This window comes from Eretmochelys imbricata, chromosome 1 (assembly GCF_965152235.1).
Source record: "Eretmochelys imbricata isolate rEreImb1 chromosome 1, rEreImb1.hap1, whole genome shotgun sequence".
Lineage (NCBI taxonomy): Eukaryota > Metazoa > Chordata > Testudines > Cheloniidae > Eretmochelys > Eretmochelys imbricata.
Genome location: NC_135572.1, coordinates 262,400,138 through 262,423,692, shown reverse-complemented (window position 1 = coordinate 262,423,692; position 23,555 = coordinate 262,400,138). Strand labels below are relative to the sequence as shown.

At 46.3% G+C, this 23,555-nt stretch overlaps 1 protein-coding gene across 1 annotated transcript in view; it reads left to right on the top strand.

Moving 5' to 3' along the window:
- The window catches only part of SYN3 (synapsin III), a 251,497-nt gene that overhangs the window by 203,761 nt on the left and 24,181 nt on the right, over nt 1-23,555 (top strand). The window contains exon 6 of the mRNA XM_077829109.1: nt 8,991-9,053. Within this exon, the coding sequence (XP_077685235.1) occupies nt 8,991-9,053 (63 nt within the window). The remainder of the gene's footprint in view (nt 1-8,990; nt 9,054-23,555) is intronic.

Here is a 23,555-nt window from a genome sequence, read left to right as displayed (position 1 = left end):
TTATGTCCCAAAATGCAGTTAGTAGATGCAAAGTCCTTGTAACGAAGTAGCTTGCCCAGGGCCAGCCAAGCCTAGTTACTAAGGAGACACACCTGAGCAGGGATCAGCTGATTCCCCTCAAAAGAGCAAAAAGAGGCTGAGAGAGGAATGTTCAGGGCAGGGCCACCCAGATGTGGCAGGGGGAGAGAGGCAGTTTACCCTGGTGCCTCCTTTTGAGAGGCTCTCAGGCTCCCAAAAACCTCTGTGTGGCCCTGGCTCAGGGAGACCAGAGTAGAATACAGAGGCTGCTGGTAGCGAGTTGGCCCCAACAGAGGTGCCTGTAACTGGAAAGTGAGACTACAGGCAGGACAGGCCTGGGATTGACCTGATAAGAGGGTAAATGGATGGGTTTGAGAACTTTATTTTGAATGCTGTTAATTTAATAAACCAGAACCTGAAAGATTTGTGCATTATTGAAGAAGTCCCTTGAAAGGGGAAACTGAGGCAGGGGCTGCTTGCAGGTCTGCCCTGAGGCCACAAGAGGGCATGCGGGAATCAGTCACCCTATGGCACTGGTGTAGCTGGCAGAATCCAAGACCTTCCTTCCAACAAGGAAGGCATTTTGATGGTCCAAAAGGAGAGAAAGTAGAGGATGTGGTCTGTCTTCTGGCCGAGCAGCAGCGGAGGATTCAAGCATTCCTTCTGCAGCTCCTGCAGAGTCATCAGGCAACCCGGGCGGTGCAGCTCACGGCACAGCAGCAAGAGCAGGGAGATCGCTGTTGTCAGCAAGTGAGGAAGTTCCTGCTGTGTTTGAGATGTGGGAAGCCAGGACACAAAGAGCAGAGTGCCCCAGGTGGCAGTGGGAGCACTCGGAGTGTGCTTAAGGAAGAGACACTCCAAGGGTGGTCTAGAAGTGGAAGGGCCCATCCAAATGTTCCGTGTTGAGAGGTGGGGCGCATCAGGAGGGGCTGCCCCTTTAAGAATTGTAAAATGTAAAAGGAAAAGAAGAGGAGCAACAGGCCAAGTTGGGAGCATCCCCCTAAGTGGTACGTCACACATGTCCAACTAGGGCAAGGGTGAAGAAGACACCTCCCCACAAGGTGTTTCAGGTGTGGAGCGGGAGAACATGGGGTAAAAGGGGAAGAGAAAGATGGGGTCTGTGAGACAGGGAAAACCAGGCAGTCCCAGTGAAACAATCTCCAGACCTGTGGATTACCACAGGGAGTACTGTACGGGCTATTAGCAGAACCAGATCAGCTCCAGGGGCCCAAACTGGAAAAGGAGGAAAGACGGGCCCTTTCCCAGTGTAGGGAAGGGTCAGAAGGGATGACCAGTAAACTGCAGCGATGGTGAGGGGAACAGAAATACCTTGGGGGCCACATCTGCCCCTACCTCTATCATACAGGACAGTGCAGGAGGTCAGTAAGGGATTTCCCCCACCCACCAATGTATTCTGGAGGGGATTTTTAATCTTCTTCTTCTGAAGCATCAAGGATGGCCATAGCTGGAGATGGGATGTTGAACGGGGTAGGTCAGGACTCTCCTGTGGGACCAAGTGTACTTGTTATACCAATAAAATAAAAACCAGCAGGATCTTTTTAAAGGGGAAAAGGCAAAATACCACATTTATTGTGAATACAGACAGAATCATAGTAAGCAGTTAGTTATAGCTATAACATTCCATTCAATCTCATATTTATTCACACATTCATTCATACACACACACACACACAGGTTCTATCATAGTTACCAGCCTTAGAGTTGCTCATGCCAAGCCACTGGCCAGGTGGCCTGGACATGAGGAGGGAGCAGGGCCTTGTCAGATGCTCATCTGATGCTCCTGGAAGTTGGTTTGCAGAATCAGACCACAAAGTTCTCACTTTCTAGAGTCCATTTTTATAGGAATTTCTTCCTATGCCAGTCTATGGGAATTGCTTCATCATGCTGTTGCTGAATCAATCAGCAGATAGCACATTCCTGACGGCTCTGTGCTGCTAGATGTTATCTTGTTCTTTGGTTCTCCCATTCTTGAGGCTGTTGGGTGGATTCCAGTCTGCCCTCCGGGGGTCCTCTGGTTATTTCCACTTGACGCCTTCTTCAGCCGATGGACACTGGATTCTTAGGCTGGCACCTCCCTGATCATTCAGTTATTATCCACACCAAGCATCCATCCACATACATCCTCTATCTCTATTTTAATCACAATTATTAACAAAGCAAGATGAATACAACAAAAGGGCGGGGAGTCTCTGGGTGCTGTTTCTGTTGTTACAGAGTATTGCTTTGAGTCTCTCTCTGTGTGAGTAGTTGTTATTACAAAGAATTGCTTTGAGTACAGACTGTCTTAGAATGTACTAACGCAATTAGCAGCTTGCAGGTTTCACACATAGAGGGAGAGAAGCAGTACCAAAAACCAAGAGACCTCTTAATTAGTAATACTCTGGAATTTAAACTATGGGGAATCAAACTCATTTGTGATTTTAATACAGAACTTCTTTAATATGATCCAACATCCTGTCTCTCAGGTGCGTGACTGACTAGTTCTTGCTCATGTGTTTAGAGTCTAAGTGATTGCTCTATGTGCAGTCAGGAAGGAACTTGCCCCCAGGTCAGATTGGCAGTGAGTAACTTTGGGAGGAGGGGTGTTCCCTTCCTCTGCAGTGTGTGGATGAGACCCTAATAGCATCCCAATGCAATAGGGCAAGGGGCTCACTAATATCTGGTAGTGAATTCCAGCTGGCCTGACCAGTTCAGTGTGCCCCAACTCACTAATGTCAGAACCTGTATCTAAACGGTGTCATGTCAGATATCCATAGAAAGCTAATAACGTACTGATCATTAATTTTCTTTCTTGGTGTATGTAGGGGGCACAAATTCAAAATTACAAACATACTGGAAATTATGTTATCAAGGTGTGTCTGCTAGGCAGGGCTAAAGTTACTCCACCCTAGACAAAGGAATGTGGTTCTGATACACTGAAGGTATTTCCAAGGTACATTAAGAGACAATGGGAATACAAATTACACAGAAGGTAAACAGGATCATCAAAACAGCAGGGGGAGGAAATTGCAGGAAACAGATCAATTTGCATGATAGCAAACACCCGTGGGGAAAGAAACCAGCACAGAATTTCCTTCACCAGACTCCATGTCAACTTCCACACATCTTGAAAGAACTTTACTATGGCCAGGGGGGTGGCGGGACCTTCAGAACAATCCATTTCAGAGGTTCACTGGACTGTAAAGAAAGGGACAGAGAACTCCAAGTTATCTTTCATCTAAGAAGACAATGGAATTTAGGACTTCGTGCGCGATCCTGACTGGAGGGTGGGCAGCCCATCTTGCTGGAAGGTAGATTGATATGGAAATGACCTTGAACAAAGGCTGTAGCTTGGTTTATTAAGTTTTAGCCTCTAGAGAGAGATATTTGCTTGTAACCATTTCTAACTATCCTTTATGCTGGAACTCACTCAAAATCCTATCTCCTTTGTTAATAAACTTGTCTTACTTTTAATCTAAACCAGCCCCATGCTGTGTTGGATTTAAAGTGAATGTTAACTCCAGTTAATGTGCCAAGCTGTTGGGTATTGTATCTTTAAAGGAATGAACAAACCTTAATATCTCTCTGAATGGTCCAGGAAAGGGCTGAACATTGCAGAGCACATGGCTTGGGGAAAATTTGGGACAGAGATTTTGGGGTCATCTTGCCAGGTGTAACCAGAGTGTGACTGGGATATAACAAGCAGGCCGCTGGAATCAGAATTCCTGAGTCAGAGCTGCGTAACACAGAGACATTCAGTGAAAGCTTGTGCGCTGACTGCAGAGGTGAAAGTAAGCCGGTCCGGTCTGGCGTACTGGCAAGAGCCAGTACGCCGTGCTTGACTGTGGGACCGGCTTCCCCAAGCTGGTGCTTTAAAGGGTCCCAGGCTCCCTGCAGCGGCCAGAGCACCGGGTCCTTTAAAGCACCACCTGAGCCCCGCTGCCAGACCCCTGGGGTAGCGGCGGCAGGGCTCCGGTGGTGCTTTAAAGGGCCCGGGGCTCCGGCTGCTGCAGAGAGCCTCCGGCCCTTTAAAGTGCCCCCTGAGCCCCGCTGCTGGAGCCCCTGGGGTAGCGGTGGCGCTTTAAAGGGCCTGGGGCTCTGGCCGCTATGGGAAGCCCTGGGCCCTTTAAAGCACCACCCGAGCCGAGCTGACGGAGCCCCAGGGTAGCGGTGGCAGGGCTCTGGCAGCGATTTAAAGGGCCCAGAGCTTCGCTGCGCTAGTGGCAGCTGGAGCCCGGGCCCTTAAAATCGCCCCAGGACTCCCAGCTGCCTCTGCAGCTGGCAGCTCTGGGGGTGATTTAAAGGCCTGGGGGCTCCCAGCTGCAGCCAGAGCCCTGGGGCCTTTAAATCTTGATTTAAAGGGCCCGGGTATTTAAAGGCCCCGCCTCTTCTGGTCAAGGCCACGCCCCCTGCTCAGGACTCTGGAGTACTGGTAAATCCTTTAAATTATTTTCACCCCTGGCTGCCTGGGAGCGTCCTGACAAAGGGTGCTGCAGCAACAGAGCATTTTGAGGAAGTTATGGGTACAGGGCAGGCAGTGACCCAACCCCTCACCTGGATTGCACCCAAGAATGTGAGAGAGGGGTGGGGGCCACTCTCTAGGATTATCTATATCTCATTTAATGAGTTCTCTGCCTTTGCAGGGGCCTCGAGCATTGGTGCACCTTGGTCCTGCCTATGCACAGCTCTGCTGCTGGCACATATTAATCTAGTCTCCTGTGGGCTGTAATACTTCGGTCTCATTTTGGTTGTTGGGTTTCGTGTGCAGCTGCTGGGTGGTGTTGGTGGCCTGTGATGTACAGGGGGGTCAAACTGGGTGATCTGATGGTCCATTCTGGCCTTAAACTATGATTCCATGAAAACAGAGCTGTTGCAGGCTCGGTAAAGGATATTAAGTCAAAGAGAGGATCAGTTCTGGAGATGCATGACCAGGATGTGGAAATGCCTAAGGAGTGGCAAGACAAGGCTGCTGGGTGTGAACAGGACATGACTGTGATGCTTTGGGAGAGGCCATTAACAGGTTGCTTTCCTCAAAGGAGAGGTATTAAAAGGTATTGGCAACTTTGGAAGAAGCCAGGCAGCTGGCCTGATAGGAAGGGACAAGCCAGCCACAGATAAGCAGGGCTTGGAGCGACAAATCAAAATGCTCGTGGGCAAAAGAGATGAGCTTCCTCTCCAAATAGCAGAGATGGACACAGTTCAGGAGAGAGAGCTGTAGTCAGATGAAAGGAGAGCTGGGTAGAACTTGCCCTGTGGTGTGCAAGGATCTAAGTGGGGTAGGAGGATGTAACAAAGTGACTTGTCCCTTCAGGGCTTGAGACCTGGGGCCAGCCAACTCTAGTTACTAAGGAGGCACACCTGGGCAGGGATCAGCTGATTCTCCTGTAAAGAGCAGCAGGATACTGCAAAGTCCTGAGTGGAGCGTAGGGACTGATAGGAGTATATAGGCTCCAGCAGAGAAATCTTGAACTTGGAAGTGAGACTACAGACAAGTGAGACTACAGGCAGGAAAGGACTGGGAGCGGCCTGATAAGAGAGTAAATGGATGGACTCAAGGGAGAACTTGAGAACTTTATTTTGAATTTTAATTTAATAAACCAGAACCCTAGAAGGGGTGTAAATGGGCAAACCGGTTTGTGCATTATTGAGAAGGAGCCCCTTGAACAGGGGAACTGAAGCAGAGGCGGCTTGCAAGGCTACCTGAGGGCACAAGGGGGCATGCTATGACAGTCACCATTCACATGTGAAAAGGATAATACACCCAGAGCAGTACACTCAAAATTAGGGACCATAATTTTGCAAATTTGGCCCATGGTGTCATCAGTGGCCTATATTTTATGCCTACTGCATCGTTGCAACAGAATGTGGCTTTGTTGAGGCCCAGTTCAGCAAGGTACTTAAGCATGTGCCTAACTTTAAACCAGCCTTAACCAGGGGTCTCTAAACTGTGGTGCATGCCCCCTGGGGACGGGGGGGGCAGAGGAAAGTTTGGGGGGTGCACAGCAGGGCCCAAGCCAACCCCCAAGGAAGGGAGCGCCACCAAGCCCCACTCTGGTCTCAAACCAGCTCTGACCCAAGCGGCAGCTCCACTACACCCCCGTTCCGCCTCCAGCCCCAGCCACAGCTCTGCCCTCATTCCCTCTCTGCCCCCAGCCCAGCTCCACTTCTAATCCAAGCTCCTCCCCTCACTCCAGTTCTGCCCTCAGCTCCACCTTCAGCCCAAGCTCTGCTGCTGAACCAATTGTGCCATAATGGAGGGGGACCATGGACAGATAAGGAGGGGAGGCAACAGGAAAAATGTGGGTACCACTGCTTCAAACCCACAGTAATCTCCTGGAAGTCAGCAGGACCACTCACATGGTTAAAGTTAGGCTTGTCTGCAAACCTTATTCCATCAAAGGCTGAGTGTAAGACAACCCTAGAATATATTTTATAGCATTTTAATGAAAAGCATTGTTATGCAAATGAAGTAACATCAGTTGCAGGATGACTGGCCAAGTTATGTCTGATGTCACAATCCCATCCCGTAACCCACAGACATTCTGTACAGTACAGACTGTACCCCAAGCTTTTCAACAACTGTGCACATTTTAAACACCATCCAAAGTTATTTTCCCTGTTTGTCCACAAAAGAGACTCTTTAAAAATTAAACATGTTGAAGGACGTTGGTTTATTTTGTGCATGATTACAATACAGATATGCTTTTGTTGTTAAACTCTTGTGTTGTCATTTGAATGCGTAACATACCACCCAGGACAACAGTGACTATGGCTGTATAAATATTCAGCTCAGGGTTCTAATTATTCCAGTTCTGCTCTTGTGATGTCATCTGACCTTCTTGGGCTGTGTGTGTGTATAGCCTTACAGCTACCAGTTTTATACTTTCTCTACCCATTTAATCAATCTGTCTGTCTATGGTGCCTAGTTTGCTAGCCTTCTATCTAGATAGATATGTAGAGGAGATTTTGGGGTGAGGACCAGATCCCTATCTCATGTAAATTGGCATAACTCCATTGACTTCAGCAGAGCCCTGGCCAGTTTACACCACTTGATGCTCTGGCCCATATATACAATACAAAGTGATTACAGGCTCTTGTTGCTTTAACAGGCTTGGTCCTGTGAAGTGCTGAGTGCTTATAACTCCAAGTGACTTCAGCGGTACTCCGTCATCACCAGGAACTCTTAATAAAAATACAGCTTCATAACACCAAAAAAAGTAAAATTGTCTCCCTCTTTCATTGAGCCTTCCTTGACACAGAAACTATCCTCAGCAACTCACCACACAATGTCACAGATGAAGACAACACCCAATTCTATATTTAGGGCATAGCAGCTTCCTGTCCATATAGACAATTGGTAATTAGCACAAGAACAATTCATTTCTCTATTTCCCAACTTAAGCAAATAGGAAAGCCATTTATCGGTTCAACTTCAACTCACTGCCACCACCCTATATCTGCAGGTTAACTGTTTAATTAATCCAACTCATGCTTCATGCATTTAAATAAAGACAAAATGCTCTAAATCCCATTCAATTGGGCAAATGTGCAATAAAAATACAGTGGAGTGTATGGCAATGGGGGGGCATTCAGATGACTTAAATGCACTAGTACATGATAAGGTGCCGGATGATGGTATCACAGAGAGATGCAAAAATGCACCCTATGGTGCGGGGTTTAAGTGTGACGTCCACAAACTTTAGGCAGAGCAACATGAAACAAGGTACGGTGCTATAGTGTCATATATGGTACATATTAGGCTCTTCACAGTCCTGTAAGAAAACAGGCCCAAAAGACTACATGTTTTAAGGCCCCGATCTTGTCAGCTGATCTGTGCAGGTGCACACCTACACCTGCATGGAGCCTTACTGAGGGATGGTTACACCGTGGCGGGAGCCCTGATGAAGTCAGTGTAGCCCCCTAGCGGTGTGCCTGCATGGATCAACTTGCAGGCTCAACACACAGACAAGAGGCAGTGAGACAGAAGGGACACAAACAATGTGAGTTTTTGTATTATATTATTTAATCCCTGCCCTCGCCCATTCTTTTGTTCCCCCTTTCAAGATATTGTGAATTTGGAGGCAAGAGAGTGAGAGAAGACACCATAAGCGGCGTGTAAACTGCCAGCTCGGGAAGGCTAGCCCCCAGCCCTGCCCCTTCTGCCCAAGGCCCCGCCCCTTCCACTCCCTCTGCCCCCTGATGGAGCCAGGAGCCCCCGCACCGCGGCCACTGGCCCCCTGCCCCAGGCTGCCCCAGTTCCCCCAGCGCCGAGCCACGGCATGGGGGAAGACAAGAGCTGCAGAGAGGGAAGCAGGAGGGAATCTGGGAGCAGAGCCTGGACAGGGCCACGCCTGGCTGTTTGGGGAGGGTCAGCCTCTCCCAGCCTATGATACTTGCCCATGAAAGACACTGCAAGAGAGTTGTACTAGCGGATTGTCTTTGTGAGTTTGACCCAAGAGTTGGCATCCATTCCCTCCCCTCTTCCCCCCCTACACACACATCACCACCATGCCTGGGGAAAGGGGAAGCAGGTGGGGAAGGAGAACTGTTGGGAGTTGGGAAGGGGTTTGTGAAAATAACTCAGATTCTCATGTAACCTTTGAAACACTGTGTTCCCCCATTGAAAACAGAAGGTTGAATATATAGGGAGGAAATGTGGGGACAGTGATAGGAAAAGTAAGGAACCAAAATAAAGGAGAGGGAGAGAGACTGAGAAAGGCCCGAACTGGAAGAAGTGCAGGCGGAGTGTTTGAAGCTGCTGCTTTTGAGGGGGGTTGACTCTGAGGAACTCTGCTTAGCCTCCATATCAGAATCATTTGGAGACCTGTGGAAAAAAAATACTGTCCACTGTTTTCCCACAGGACCATCCTTCTTTGACCATGAAATGGTGATTCAGCTTCCCAGCAAGAATGTAGCTGGGCGATAAGAACTGCCACAGAGATATTAATAGGGTTCTTCATTCTGTCTTTCAGCTCACAACCCCAAATTTCCCTGTCGTGGTCAAGCTGGGACATGCTCATGCTGGAATGGGGAAGGTAAGGAAAAGCCTGACACAACTCACTTATTTTACATCTCTATATATAGACATGTAAACTTACAGAGATATATTGTGTACCCTCACTCTGGCAGGGGTATGTACGCTGCAACCAGCTGGGTAGGAAAGGGGTTAAGTTAAATAGCTTCTGCCATAGCTAGTCTGAGCTGCATTAGCTGCCAGTGTGGGAGGAAAGGGCCTTCAGCTGTGGCTCATTAAGAGGCAGGCATATATAGGGTGTGTGTGCAGGTGGTGTTGGGTTGGAGATTGTTATGGGTGGGGTGTATGTGCTGGTTAGAGAGGAGTCAGCCTTAGTTGGCCTTAAGCTATCAGGCTGGTCATTTTTGTGCTGTCTGAAAGGGGAAATTTTCTTTATTGAGCACCTGCAAAGTGACCCTAGCCTGGGAGCTCACAATCTCCCATTGTCTCCTTGCAGAAGAGGGAGAAGCAGCACTGATCTTCTTGACCCTGTTATTATTATCTGACTCTATCAAATGGAAGCCCTTCAGTTATTTTCTCTCCCCACCAGAAGGAACCAGGACAGTTTGGCTGGCCCTTACAAAGGAGGAAGGCAGACTGCCTGGTTGCCTGCCAAAAGAGGAATCCTGAAAAATTCTTCCCTGCCCAAAAGAACCAGTTTGTTTTTCCCTGGGATCCTTTAGTGAATTAGCAACCTCTGTTCTTTGGGAGGGGAGGGTGGCAGCAACCCTTTTAGTCAAACATGCTCACAATGCATGTTGTATCTTCCATAGTCACCCCTGTTGCATTTACCATTATATCAAGGCATCCTACTTGTGTCCAGAATATAGTTTGTTCTGATTTGGGGGCGTTACCATCTCTCCTGGTTTTCCTTTGGATCCCAATAAAAGCTGAAGAAGAAGAATCACTAGAAATAGCCTAGCTTAAGTTTTTCACTAGAAAAAACAGGCTTCCCCCCCAAAATCACCTTTTTTGCCTAAACAGAAAACTCTGCAAGACCCAGGTTTAGTACAGCTTGTAGGCCTGGGCCCTGGAAACAAAATTATTCTCTAGGTTCCTGTCCTTCATATAGAAACTCCTTATCATTTTCTAGTGGCCCGGGTGCTCCATCTGTGGTTGCAAAAGAGGAAGCTGACTACAGTCCCAAGGCAACTGCTAGAGTGGTCTTGGGCATCAAAGAACAAATATTTAAATAAACAGGAAAACTAAATGAAATGAGTTTGTCTGGATGTTAAACGAATACAGCTGTTAGGCTGTACCATACTGTAATGCAATAACCAGCGTAGTACTAGCTGTAGGTGGAACCACTGAATGTGGACTTGTGAGCTATTTGGCCAGGGAAATCCAATCAGAACAAACCAGAAGACAGGTGTACATGCTACTTTTCACCTAAGCAAAGGTTTCCAGCTCCTTTGGGCAGAGTGGGTATCTCAGGTGAACCACACCCCGAGACTTCCCTCATTGCTGTTCTATCACATCTGTAATGTGGGTCATAAATGTGTTGCACTTATACTGAAAGAAACCCAAGCTGGCAGCTGAGATGGTTGAAGAATCATTTAGAAGCTGCCCTGTGAGTTCATGTGGATGGCATGTCTCAAAGGACCACTGTATTCTCTTCAGGAAGTTGAGTGTCTCTCATCTGTATCAGACCTCAGATCTTTGTTTTCCCCTTATTCTTTACTGAGATTTTTGTGCCATTGCTGGTTAGAAGAGGTTTACCAAATAACATGTCAGAGCAAAAGAATATGCAATAGCACGGGGGGTTACATAAAAATTAGTTACAAATAGAGATAGTCTCAGTAGAGATGGGGTGATATGAAACATCGCAAAGCTATGGGGCTGTTCAGAGCTCAAGATTTAGATTAGCCATTGTGAAGTTAGGGCCCACTTTCAACTGATTTTGAATACCACCCAAGTTCTGGGGTATTTGAACCTTGGGATTTGTTTGGGGCCCTTCTCCAGCTAGAAGCAGCCTGAAGGGAAATTCATATTAATTTAATCAGCCTTATTCAAGTCACAGAATTTCCAGAACAAAAAAAAGGAAGAGAGAAGGTGAAGAGAAAATAGAAACCTAGCATGTTTAAATGGCAAAGGCTTTGACCAAAAAGGTGTCCTCTAAAATTATGGTAATACAGCCCAGGTGAGGCTGCCAGAAAGGAACTACAGAAATGGATATTAACAGAGCTAAGGAGATAGTTGAAGAACATGTTATAATAATCAAACGTTCTTACAAACAACTCAGAAGTGGGACGCTTGCAGGAGAGTCAGTTAATCATTTTGGCTACCACAGTGTAAATTCAAAGAAGCAATCAGAGAGGATAAGGAGATTACAGGGAGCTAAATTATTCCTGCGCATTGGTCTTCCCCAAGAAGACAATACAACAAGATAACTGCCCTGAGGATGCTCTTTAGTAGTGAAATGTAGGCACTGTTGGAGATAGAGCTTTGGTTTTGTTTTGAAAGAGGTTTTTGAACAGCTCAAGAAATTAATGTTCACCTGGTGGCTGGTATTTGTGCAAAAGTGCTGGAGAAACTAAAGGCCAAAGTAATGAAACTACGGGCAAACATACACATTTTCATAGTCCCTAGGAGTCCCATCATGGATAAAACCTTATTGTGCTTGCATCAAAAACACTTACTAAAGTAGAGGGCTTTGCCCACACTTTTAACAGGTGCTAACGGTGATCTTTCTCACTAAGAGAAATAGTTGAGAAAATCATTATGTTTGAAGAGCACTAAAATGTCGTCCGTAATGGAAGGCACTGTGATATAAAGAAATGAGTGACGGGGTTAGTCAGTCCAGGTTTTTTGCTTTTGTTGTTTTTTTGTATTGCAGTAGGGAGTAGGAGCCTTAGTTATGCACCAGAGCCCATTGTGCTAGCTGCTGTACAAACACAGAACAAAAAAACGGTCCCTGCCCCAGAGAGCTCAGCCACGGGTTCACAATGTGGCCTTGAGCAAGTCATTTTGCTTCTCTTCTTCAATTTCTCCGTTTTTTTTAAAAAAAAAAGGAATAACAATGCTTACTGGACATTGATATCATAAGGATTAATTGGTTAGTGTTTGTAAATTGCTCTGAACATATAAAGGGCTGTATAAATTCTAAATATTTATTATCTTATTATAAAACACTGGGATGAACATTATATAATAACCAGCCCTTCACGTTCATATGTCCTTCATTTTCATGAGCCCTAAATTCCCACACAACATTTTTAAGGAAAGGGGGAGGGAGCTATCTCCAAAATTTAAATAAAAAATAACTAAACTAGGACTTATGAGGAATGAGCTCTGTTGGCATCTCTGACACTGAAGGAGCAGCAGTCAGCACTCGTGGTCAAAATGGAAGACTTCATAAGCTCAGTGATAGTGAGGCTCACCAAGAAGTGACAGACTGCGTGTAAGGTCAGAGTGGAGAGGAAGGACTGGAATAAAACATTGTTTGAAATTTCCATTAACAAATCTGAGAAGATACTCCCAAATGACTCAAGCAGAGAAGGGGAGCGTTCTTCACGAAGAGAGATACTGTAGCCCCAATCAAACCCGCCACCTACAATACAGACATGCACGTGCACCCATCACCATCATTGCCTCACATGCCTCTTCCAAAAATGAGGCCACCACCCTTACCTCATGAGCAGCTGCCTGCCCCTCGTGCCCAGCTGGCACACTAAGCTTGCACCAAGTGGTTCTCTGTGCTGCTTGTGGAATTGCTCTGTCCAAAGTGTTAATTAGACAACATCTAAGGTTTTCAGTTGAATTATTGTAGAGGAATAATAATTCACCATTTAGGTGACAAGGGATCAGCAATAACAGAGGACTCTACCAACAGCCATGGATGGACTCTCCCTAACAGGAGGTCTCTTCCCAAGAACAGAACCGAGCCAGTGGACACTCAGTTAAAAATGGAGACATCTGCCAAATCAGGATATGATGCCGTCTGAGCCAATTTCAGCCCCACCCTGATATGGAGAGGGGGGTCACTCTTGAGAAGTGAGGGAAGGTGAGAAGAGGCCTCCCTTCTTTCTTTCTCCAGCTGACTCTGTCCCTGAGCCTTTTGGGAAGGGGAAAGCACTGAGTGTGTGAATATCTCCCAGGTGTGTGGTACCATAACCCTGAAATGTCCCAGGAATAGAGCCCACTACTGCAAATTCACTCAGAAAGCTTCTTCACCTCTCCCTGAGTAGACCATGGGAAGGAGACAAGTGTCAAATCTATCTGTACAGAGGAGAAACAGCACATATTTATGGGACATTCATTCATACATATATATAAAAATAAGAGCAACTCTCTATATAGCTACTCTGATTTTATTTTTAGACCTCTCTAATTAGGCCAGTTTAAGAGCCACTTCAGATCCACACCAGCCTGTAATTATGAAAACATCTTCCCAGCTCAGATGAATTTATTGCATCGCAGAAGAAAGACTTGTTGTTCATAATAATGTGGTCAGAGTTATTTTTCTCTCACTGGAATGGAAGGATTTCTTTTTTTGTTCAAATATAGCACAAACTAAACAGAGCTACTATGTAATGTAAAAAAACCAGGGGGCTTTTATCAGGAAGGTTGACTCGTCACCTTGTCTCTCCTGGAACTGGAAATAGAACGTTCTAAAAATGAGAGCTTTGAAAATCCAGTGTATTAAAGAGGAAGTGAAAAGAGCAAAAGTCGCCTTGGTTTGTCAAGGGACAAATATTTTCCTAAATAGGGGACAAATAATGATTTAACATGTAACAGCACAGTCCAGTCATTGCAGTCTCTCTGACTCCTGAGTCAGGAGATACCACCCACCTTGAAAACAGCAGGAGTATCCCAGTTTTTGAACATGGGTCTGGTACCTTTTGCTGGACACGGAGAGCTGTGTCCAATCCAGCACACACAGCCTGCATTTGGGACTGCTAAAACCTGTGGCTAAGGCTGGCCTTTAATTAGAAGTGCTGTGAGGGAAGCTGTGAAGGGAAAATGCAGAGAAAATGTATTAATTATCATAAATTTTTATTTATTTATTATTAGGTGACCCTGGCAATGTGCAAGACAGTTCCAAATTTAATCTGAGGGTTAAATTCACTGGTGTCTGAGGAGGGGAGAGGATTTGTGGAAAGAGAAGGAGTCTGAGCAAATTTTGTGAGAATAGCCATTCTTGTGAGTCAGTTGTCCCAATATGGCACAAGCTGTTTAAGAACAAGTAAGCTTATGAGATGTTTGCCATTTGAGATGGAAGAAAGATCACAAACTCTGTTGATGCTGTGTGACTTCCATCATTTGGGGTGGAAATCTCATGAGAACAGCTAATAAGATTTTTATCGTATCTGTCTGTCTGTTTATTACAAACCCATTGCTGCACATTTGAGTGCCATCAAACGCAAATCCTACCCAATTCAAACTTGAACCGATACCTTGTATCTGAACCCTAGTCTTAGCCCAGTATGGACACAGATAACTACCTCATCAACCCATCTGTAATAGAAAGTGGGTTTAAAGTGTGGAACAGAGTAAAGTTTGGGTCACATACAGACAGAAAACTAATGCACTCTTCTCTTTATAAAGGACTACTATAATTATGTACCTGGCTGACAGATTCTTTGTTTGTGTGGCCACGTGACAAGTGAAAGAGGAATATGACTGAGTGTCTGCAGTGATCAGATTGGAGATAAGAGGGGATGTGATGACCCTGGGACTCTGGAGTCCGTGAACACTTAGGAAATATAAGCATGGAAATGGGAGTAATGGAACACTACACCTAGAAATCGGAGCTGGGAGGTGGAGAGACCAGAATTTCCTGTCAATGCCCCTCATTGCAAGGACCAGGTGTTCTGACTCTTTGATGCCATAAAGTGGTTGGGTGTCCAAATTGACTGAAATACACAGTGCTGATTTTTTAGGCTCCCAAGATCATTTGAAATCCTGCCTTGCAGGAAGGTTATATTCACATTTCTCTGTTAGTAGAAGGGATGTAGCATCACAGGGTATGTCTACCCTGCCATTAAAAACTCGCAGCTGGCCATGCCTCCTGACTTGGGCTAAGGGGCTGTTTGATTGTGGTGTAGCCATTTGGGCTCAGGCTGGAGCCCAGGGTTTGGGACCCTGCAAGGATACACTACAGTTCAACAGCTCCTTAGCCCAAACCCTGCAAGCTACAGTCAAATGGCCCAGGCCAGTTGTGGGTGTCTAATTGCAGTGTAGATATACTCTTAGCCGAGACGCCTGGGTTCCAGGATGGCACAGGGTCTTTTTCTCCAGTTCACTGTAGAAGTGAATTAACTGAATGAAGGCCACTTTAATTCTGAATGAGAGTATCCACCCAGGGGTTTAATTCAGATTAACTAATCCACTTCAAATGTACTCCTTTAGTAAAATCAGAGTAATTTTACTGAGTGTCCCCATGTAGACAAGCCCTCAGCATCTAGCAGGGAGGAAATACTAGCCTCAGGTCAGGTTGCAGTGGCCAGTAAAGGAGTTTCGTTAATGGCCTACAAAGATGCAATCCCTGACCAAAGGAATTGTGGCTGCTCTGGGTGTATATCCTCAAAGCTCCCTCTGAGCTCCCCAGTTCACTACAGTAATAATAACAGCATCAGTACTGTATACCAGTGTCCGAGAAGGATCTGATTCAGGGAATCTTCAGACTTCAGCAGGGAGCCTTCTCACTCAGAAAAGACATTTTTCAACATCCCTGGCCAGATCTCTTCACAACAGGTCAGCAAAACTCTATAGCAAACAGCAGTGGATGGCTTTAGAATGAATCTATTACTGATCAAACAGCCAGCACAGCTTAGCAAATAGTCTAATATCAGGAGACTGTGTTTGCACTTAGCCCTGGTCTACACTAGGAGTTGAGGTCAAATTTAGCAACGTTAAATCGATTTAACCCTGCACCCGTCCACACGACGAAGCCCTTTTTTTGACTTAAAGGGTTCTTAAAATCAATTTCCTTACTCCACCCCCGACAAGGGGATTAGCATTGAAATCGGCCTTGCTGGGTTGAATTTGGGGTACTGTGGACGCAATTAGACGGTATTGGCCTCTGTGAGCTATCCCAGAGTGCTCCATTGTGACCACTCTGGACAGCACTCTCAACTCAGATGCACTGGCCAGGTAGAAAAGAAAAGGCCCACGAACTTTTGAATTTCAATTTCCTGTTTGGCCAGCGTGGCAAGCTGCAGGTGACCATGCAGAGCTCATCAGCAGAGGTGACCATGATGGAGTCCCAGAATCACAAAAGAGCTCCAGCATGGACCGAACGAGAGGTACGGGATCTGATCGCTGTATGGGGAGAGGAATCCGTGCTATCAGAACTACGTTCCAGTTTTCGAAATGCCAAAACATTTGTCAAAATCTCCCAGGGCATGAAGGACAGAGGCCATAACAGAGACCCAAAGCAGTGCTGCATGAAACTTAAGGAGCTGAAGCAAGCCTACCAGAAAACCAGAGAGGCGAACGGCTGCTCTGGGTCAGAGCCCAAAACATGCCACTTCTATGATGAGCTGCATGCCATTTTAGGGGGTTCAGCCACCACTACCCCAGCCGTGTTGTTTGACTCCTTCAATGGAGATGGAGGCAACACGGAAGCAGGTTTTGGGGACAAGGAAGATGATGGTGATGAGGTTGTAGATAGCTCACAGCAAGCAAGTGGAGAAACCGGTTTTCCCGACAGCCAGGAACTGTTTCTTACCCTGGACCTGGAGCCAGTACCCCCTGAACCCATCCAAGGCTGCCTCCCGGACCCGCCAGGTGGAGAAGGGACCTCTGGTGAGTGTACCTTTTAAAATACTATACATGGTTTAAAAGCAAGCATGTTTAATGATTAATTTGCCCTGGCATTCGCAGCTCTCCTGGATGTACTCCCAAAGCCTTTGCAAAAGGTTTCTGGGGAGGGCAGTCTTATTCCATCCACCATGGTAGGACACTTTACCACTCCAGGCCAGTAACACGTACTCGGGAATCATTGTACAACAAAGCATTGCAGTGTATGTTTGCTGGCATTCAAACAACATCCGTTCTTTATCTCTGTGTTATCCTCAGGAGAGTGATATCATTCATGGTCACCTGGTTGAAATAGGGTGCTTTTATTAAGGGGATATTCAGAGGTGCCCATTCCTGCTGGGCTGTTTGCCTGTGGCTGAACAGAAATGTTCCCCGCTGTTAGCCACGGGGAGGGTGGAGGGGCTAGCCACGCGCTGGGGGGGAGGCAAAATGCGACCTTGGAATGAAAGCACATGTGCTATGTATGTAATGTTAACAGCAAGGTTTACCATGAAAGAGTGTACCCATTGTTCTATAAAATGTGTCTTTTTAAATACCAATGTCCCTTTTTTTTTCTCCACCAGCTGCATGTGTTTCAAGGATCACAGGATCTTCTCCTTTCCAGAGGCTAGCGAAGATTAGAAGGCGAAAAAAATGCATTCGTGATTAAATGTTCTCTGAGCTCATGCTGTCCTCCCACACTGACAGAGCACAGATGAATGCGTGGAGGCAGACAATGTCAGAGTGCAGGAAAGCACAAAATGACCGGGAGGAGAGGTGGCGGGCTGAAGAGAGGGCTGAAGCTGAAAGGTGGCAGCAGTGTGATGAGAGGAGGCAGGAATCAATGCTGAGGCTGCTGGAGGATCAAACTAATATGCTCCAGCGTATGGTTGATCTGCAGAAAAGGCAGCAGGAGCACAGACCGCCACTACAGTCCCTGTGTAACCAACCACCCTCCTCCCCAAGTTCCATAGCCTGCTCACCCAGATGCCCAAGAACGCGGTAGGGGGGCCTCCAGCCACCCAGCCACTCCACCCCAGAGGATTGCCCAAGCAACAGAAGGCTGGCATTCAATAAGTTTTAAAGTTTTAAACTTTTAAAGTGCTGTGTGGCCTTGTCCATCCCTCCTCCACCACCCCTCCTGGTGCTTCTCTCCTCCACCACCCCTCCTGGGCTACCTTGGTAGTTATCCCCTTATTTGTGTGATGAATTAATAAAGAATGCATGAATGTGAAGCAACAATGACTTTATTGCCTCTGTAAGCAGTGATCGAAGGGAGGAGGGGACGGTGGTTAGCTTACAGGGAAGTAGAGTGAACCAAGGGGCGGGGGGTTTCATCAAGGAGAAACAAACAGAACTTTCACACCGTAGCCTGGCCAGTCATGAAACTGGTTTTTAAAGCTTCTCTGATGCGCACCGCGCCCTCCTGTGCTCTTCTAACTGCCCTGGTGTCTGTCTGTGCGTAATCAGCAGCCAGGTGATTTGCCTCAACCTCCCACCCCACCATAAACATCTCCCCCTTACTCTCACAGATATTATGGAGTGCACAGCAAGCAGTAATAACAGTGGGAATATTGGTTTTGCTGAGGTCTAACCGAGTCAGTAAACTGCGCCAGCGCGCTTTTAAACGTCCAAATGCACATTCTACCACCATTCTGCACTTGTTCAGCTTGTAGTTGAACAGCTCCTGACTACTGTCCAGGCTGCCTGTATATGGCTTCATGAGCCATGGCATTAAGGGATAGGCTGGGTCCCCAAGGATAACTATAGGCATTTCAACATCCCCAGCGGTTATTTTCTGGTCTGAGAATAAAGTCCCTTCCTGCAGCTTTTGAAACAGACCAGAGTTCCTGAAGATGCAAGCGTCATGTACCTTTCCCAGCCATCCCACGTTGATGTTGGTGAAACGTCCCTTGTGATCCACCAGTGCTTGCAGCACTATTGAAAAGTATCCCTTGCGGTTTATGTACTTGCCGGCTTGGTGCTCCGGTGCCAAGATAGGGATATGGGTTCCGTCTATGGCCCCACCACAGTTAGGGAATCCCATTGCAGCAAAGCCATCCACTATGACCTGCACATTTCCCAGGGTCACAGCCCTTGATATCAGCAGATCTTTGATTGTGTTGGCTACTTGCATCACAGCAGCCCCCACAGTAGATTTGCCCACTCCAAATTGATTCCCGACTGACCGGTAGCTGTCTGGTGTTGCAAGCTTCCACAGGGCTATTGCCACTCGCTTCTCAACTGTGAGGGCTGCTCTCATCTTGGTATTATTGTGCCTCAGGGCAGGGGAAAGCAAGTCACAAAGTTCCATGAAAGTGCCCTTACGCATGCGAAAGTTTCGCAGCCATTGGGAATCATCCCAGACCTGCAACACTATGCGGTCCCACCAGTCTGGGCTTGTTTCCCGAGCCCAGAATGAAGTTCCACTGCATGAACCTGCCCCATTAGCACTATGATGCCCACATTGCCAGGGTCCGTGCTTTGAGAGAAGTCTGTGTCCATGTCCTCATCACTCTCGTCACCGCACTGGCGTCGCCTACTCGCCCGGTTTCGCTTTGCCAGGTTCTGGTGCTGCATATACTGCTGGATAATGCGTGTGGTGTTTACTGTGCTTCTAATTGCCAAAGTGAGCTGAGCGGGTTCCATGCTTGCCGTGGTATGGCATCTGTACAGAAAAATGGCGCGGAACGATTGTCTGCCGTTGCCCTGACGGAGGGAGGGGTGACTGACGACATGGCTTACAGGGTTGGCTTACAGGGAATTAAAATCAACAAAGGGGGTGGCTTTCCGAGAAACTGAATGGCCCCCTCAAGGATAGAACTCAAAACTGGGTTTAGCAGGCCATTGATTTCACGGAGGGAGGGAGGAGAAAATGAATACAAACAAATCTGGTCTATTTCTTGTTTTGAGCCACTTCATCTATCTTTATACATCTTGCTGGCAGCAGACTGTGCAGTACGACCGCGAGCCATCGTCGTCTCCTGGGTGCTCGGCAGAAGATGGTGCAGTATGACTGCTGGCCATCATCTTCTGCTGGCTGCTGATTAAAAGGCAGTGCACTGCCGGTAGGACTCAATCGCCATGAGACGAAACTTAAAAGGAAAATGACCTGGCTGAGTCACTCCCATGTTTGCCTAGGCGCCCCTGACCTCATCGAGGTCAGTTAAAAGAGCACCCAGGACTACGTCGACGACGGCTACCAGTCATACTGCACTGTCTGCTGCCAAAAGGCAATAAATTGCTATGTGTAGCAATGCAGTACCACGTCTGCCAGCACCCAGGAGACATACGGTGATGGTTAGCTGAGCGGGCTCCATGTTTGCCGTGGTATGGCGTCTGCACAAGTAACTCAAGAAAAAAGGTGCAAAACGATTGTCTGCCCTTGCTTTCATGGAAGGAGGGAGGGAAGGGGGGCCTGACAATGTGTACCCAGAACCACCCGCCACAATGTTTTAACCCCATCAGGCACTGGGATTTCTACCCAGAATTCAAATGGATGGCGGAGACTGTGGGATAGCTACCCACAGTGCAACGCTCCGGAAGTCGATGGTTGCCTCGGTACTGTGGACACACTCTGACGACTACATGCACGTAGAGCATTTGTGTGGGGGGACACACAATCGACAGTATAAAAATGCTTTCTACAAAACCGACTTCTATAACTTTGACCTAATTTCGTAGTGTAGACATACCGTTAGTGTTCGCACACATTTACACAACTAATGGAACACTGGGTTTATCCATACTAGGATGCAGAAGAGAATAAATGGTTCCTATTAATTTTTTCTAGCTTCCTTTGCCTCTTTTTCACACTTTTTTTTTATTTTTTGTTCAACTCATAACATTTTAAAAGCTACAATTACCCACTGGCTAAGTGGAATGTGAAATATTCCTCCTGAGTGTGTTTGGCTCATTAGTGACACATGCCTACACCATCATCCCAGTGTCACAATGCATCCAGGCTGGCTGAACTGGGATCCGAACTTTCTTTCTTTAAAACAATGGATATTTGATTGGGATTTAATAGTGACATATAAAAAAAGTTATAAGGGGAGAGAAAACAAATACAAAATATGTAAAAGAAGGAACTTAATAAAGTACAGGATTGACAAGTAAGATAGGAAAATCAATCTAATTAGACTGTAACTATTTATCTGTTTTCAAGGTAATAATTGTACCTGGACTAAACAAACTTTATCCTGACCATGATACCCTATTGAGATGACTGTGGCTGGATCAGACAATTGACAGAATAAGATTTTTCTTTGTTTGGGGATGATTTTGGTTTTGTGCCTGTTGGGAAAGAAGGCACAGAGCCACTTAATAGGGGGAATTCTGGAAGTTCTCTTAGCTATAGAAGCCCTGAGAATTCCACAGGAAGGTTAATTGAATCCGAGGGCTGGCTCAGGAAGGACAGACATCTGGGGAGATGGTTTCCTATAATGTCTGAAAAGGATCACCATAAGTCACTCTTGTGCTGGGAGGATGGCAAACCTGTCCTTGTGTAGCATTGTTAGAGAATTCTTCTTTGGCTTTTGTTGCTTTAGTTTATTAATTTGGGTTCCTGTTAAAAACCCCATTTATTTTTCTGTTTAACTGAGCTGAATGAATATTCTCTGGTCCTCTGGAAAATTGCCTTCTGGAGTCATGTGCTTCTGTCTTCCACAACTGGGAGATATTCCAGACCCTTTCTGCTGATTCCCAGATTTCTGAGCAAGAGTCCAGGTGGTTGGAAGAAGGGAGAGTCACGTGTCCTGAATCTAGCTGTCAAAGGAAGCAGTGCCCTCTTTTTCACCTCTGTGGCAAACATTCGTTGGCTGTCAATGTAGTCATTTCAGCTTGGACACAGAGAGACCCTGTACCACCAAGCATAGTTTGTGTCAGAGCCCACAAGAGTCCCTGCTCCAAATAGGGCATTATATAATGGCTTTTCTATTGCCTGTTTCCTATTGGTATTTTCCTATTGCCAAAGGGTCCAGGAGAATACTGTATGTTGTAACTTAGTGCATTGTCTGCCCAATGTAGTCGCTCCCAGACGCATCTCATCAGAGTGGGACTAACTCATCTCACTCAATTTGTCCAGGCTCTAGTGTTATCTGTGTAAAAATATTGAACACCAACCAGCTGGCCTCTAGTTTCCCCGAGGAGCTGTGACCATTTCTCAAAACGGAGTTCTACTGCTCTATAATCAGATCATACACCTCTCTAAGCACCTTCATCACAACCTCACCTGTTTTCCAGAGCTGCTGAGAGCGGCTGAGAAATTTGCTGAGCACAGCTCAAATTTAAAGTTGAACTACAAAGCACAAAGCCAGCCTGTCCCTCCTTTATGATGGATAAAGATGGCCATGTGCATTTTTATTTTTAATTCTGCCTGATTCTTGTGTCCTCCCTTCACTCTCTTTCTCTGGAGGACATAAAAAATGATGTCACAAAATTGCTTTTCTCCTACACCCAGCAGAGCAGAAAGAGGATAATCAGCATTCAGCAAGGCAATGGAAGTTAGGAGCTAGCATCCTTGGGACAGTATTTTAAATAATTTATATAGAAACAGTCAAGGGCCAAACCACTTTTGCAATCCACCTTCACCTCAGCTCTTCCGGTACTCAAAAATTCACTAGATCTGTACCTCACCTAGGTAAGAGAGAATTTCTAAGCCAGAATGTGACCACATTTTTGGTTTCTGTTTGGAACTTACAAACTCTAATGTACATGAAAAACACACCCATTGCAGGTTAGTAACACACTGGTCCTTATCCTTTTGCTTACATACTCAGGATGGCTACTGCCATCCCATGATTTTAGGTAGACATTTAGAATAGCTCATTTGTTCTTTACAAAGAGACACCAACCACCAATGCATATGTTTCCTTCAGACTGGTTTACAAAGACCTGTGGCTCTTTCCAGCCCCTTTTCACACATATATGGATATAATTTGTTAGTCTTGAGGGTAGGGACCATCTTTTTGTTCAGTGTTTGTACAGTGCCCCGCAAAATGGGGTCCTGATCCTTGACTGAGGCCTCTGGATGCTGCCGCAATACAAATAATAAATAATAATGCATGATGAAAATCACATATTGCCCCGATCCTATATTATAGACCTGCTTAAATTAACACATCCGTCTCCACACTATCATCTGGAGGCATTGTAGTTGACCGGGCTTCGCTGATGTACCAGAGTAGATTTTTGCCAGTGCAAATTTCTAAAGACTGTGCTTGGTGACATGAAGATAGTAACATTGTCTGGGGTGTGTTGGTTGGTTTGTTTTTTGCAGTATTGGGAGAGGCGATGTAACAATTTTTTTTCTTTACCCTTTTTAGTAGCTCTTGGCAGAGAACTGATCATCCTCTATACTTAGTGATTCCTTTTTCCAGCATTTCTTTTTTGAAAGTTCCAAGGTATTTCCAGTAAATAAATATAACACTGTGAAAAGCTAGTTTCCCAGGAAATTTGCAGCCCTTCGGGTATAGATCTCAACCCCCTGAGCATCATGCCATCCCGTTCCTTCTACACCTCTAGCCAGCCTCCCCCACACGCACTCCCATGACCTCCAGCTTGCACTGCCTGCAGTAAGTGGTCTCCCCTAGGAACATCATCCTCATGAGGCTCGTGTTTTGTACACTTCCAGCCTGGAGTCCTGTGCCAGGCCTTTGCGTGAAACTAGATAAGGGCACTGTGAACTGCTAGGGATCTAGAGACCAGGAGTGGCAAAAGAAAAACCCCAACCCCAAAACCCCTCTCGCTTCTTTATTTTTTGGTATAAATGCCTATTTCC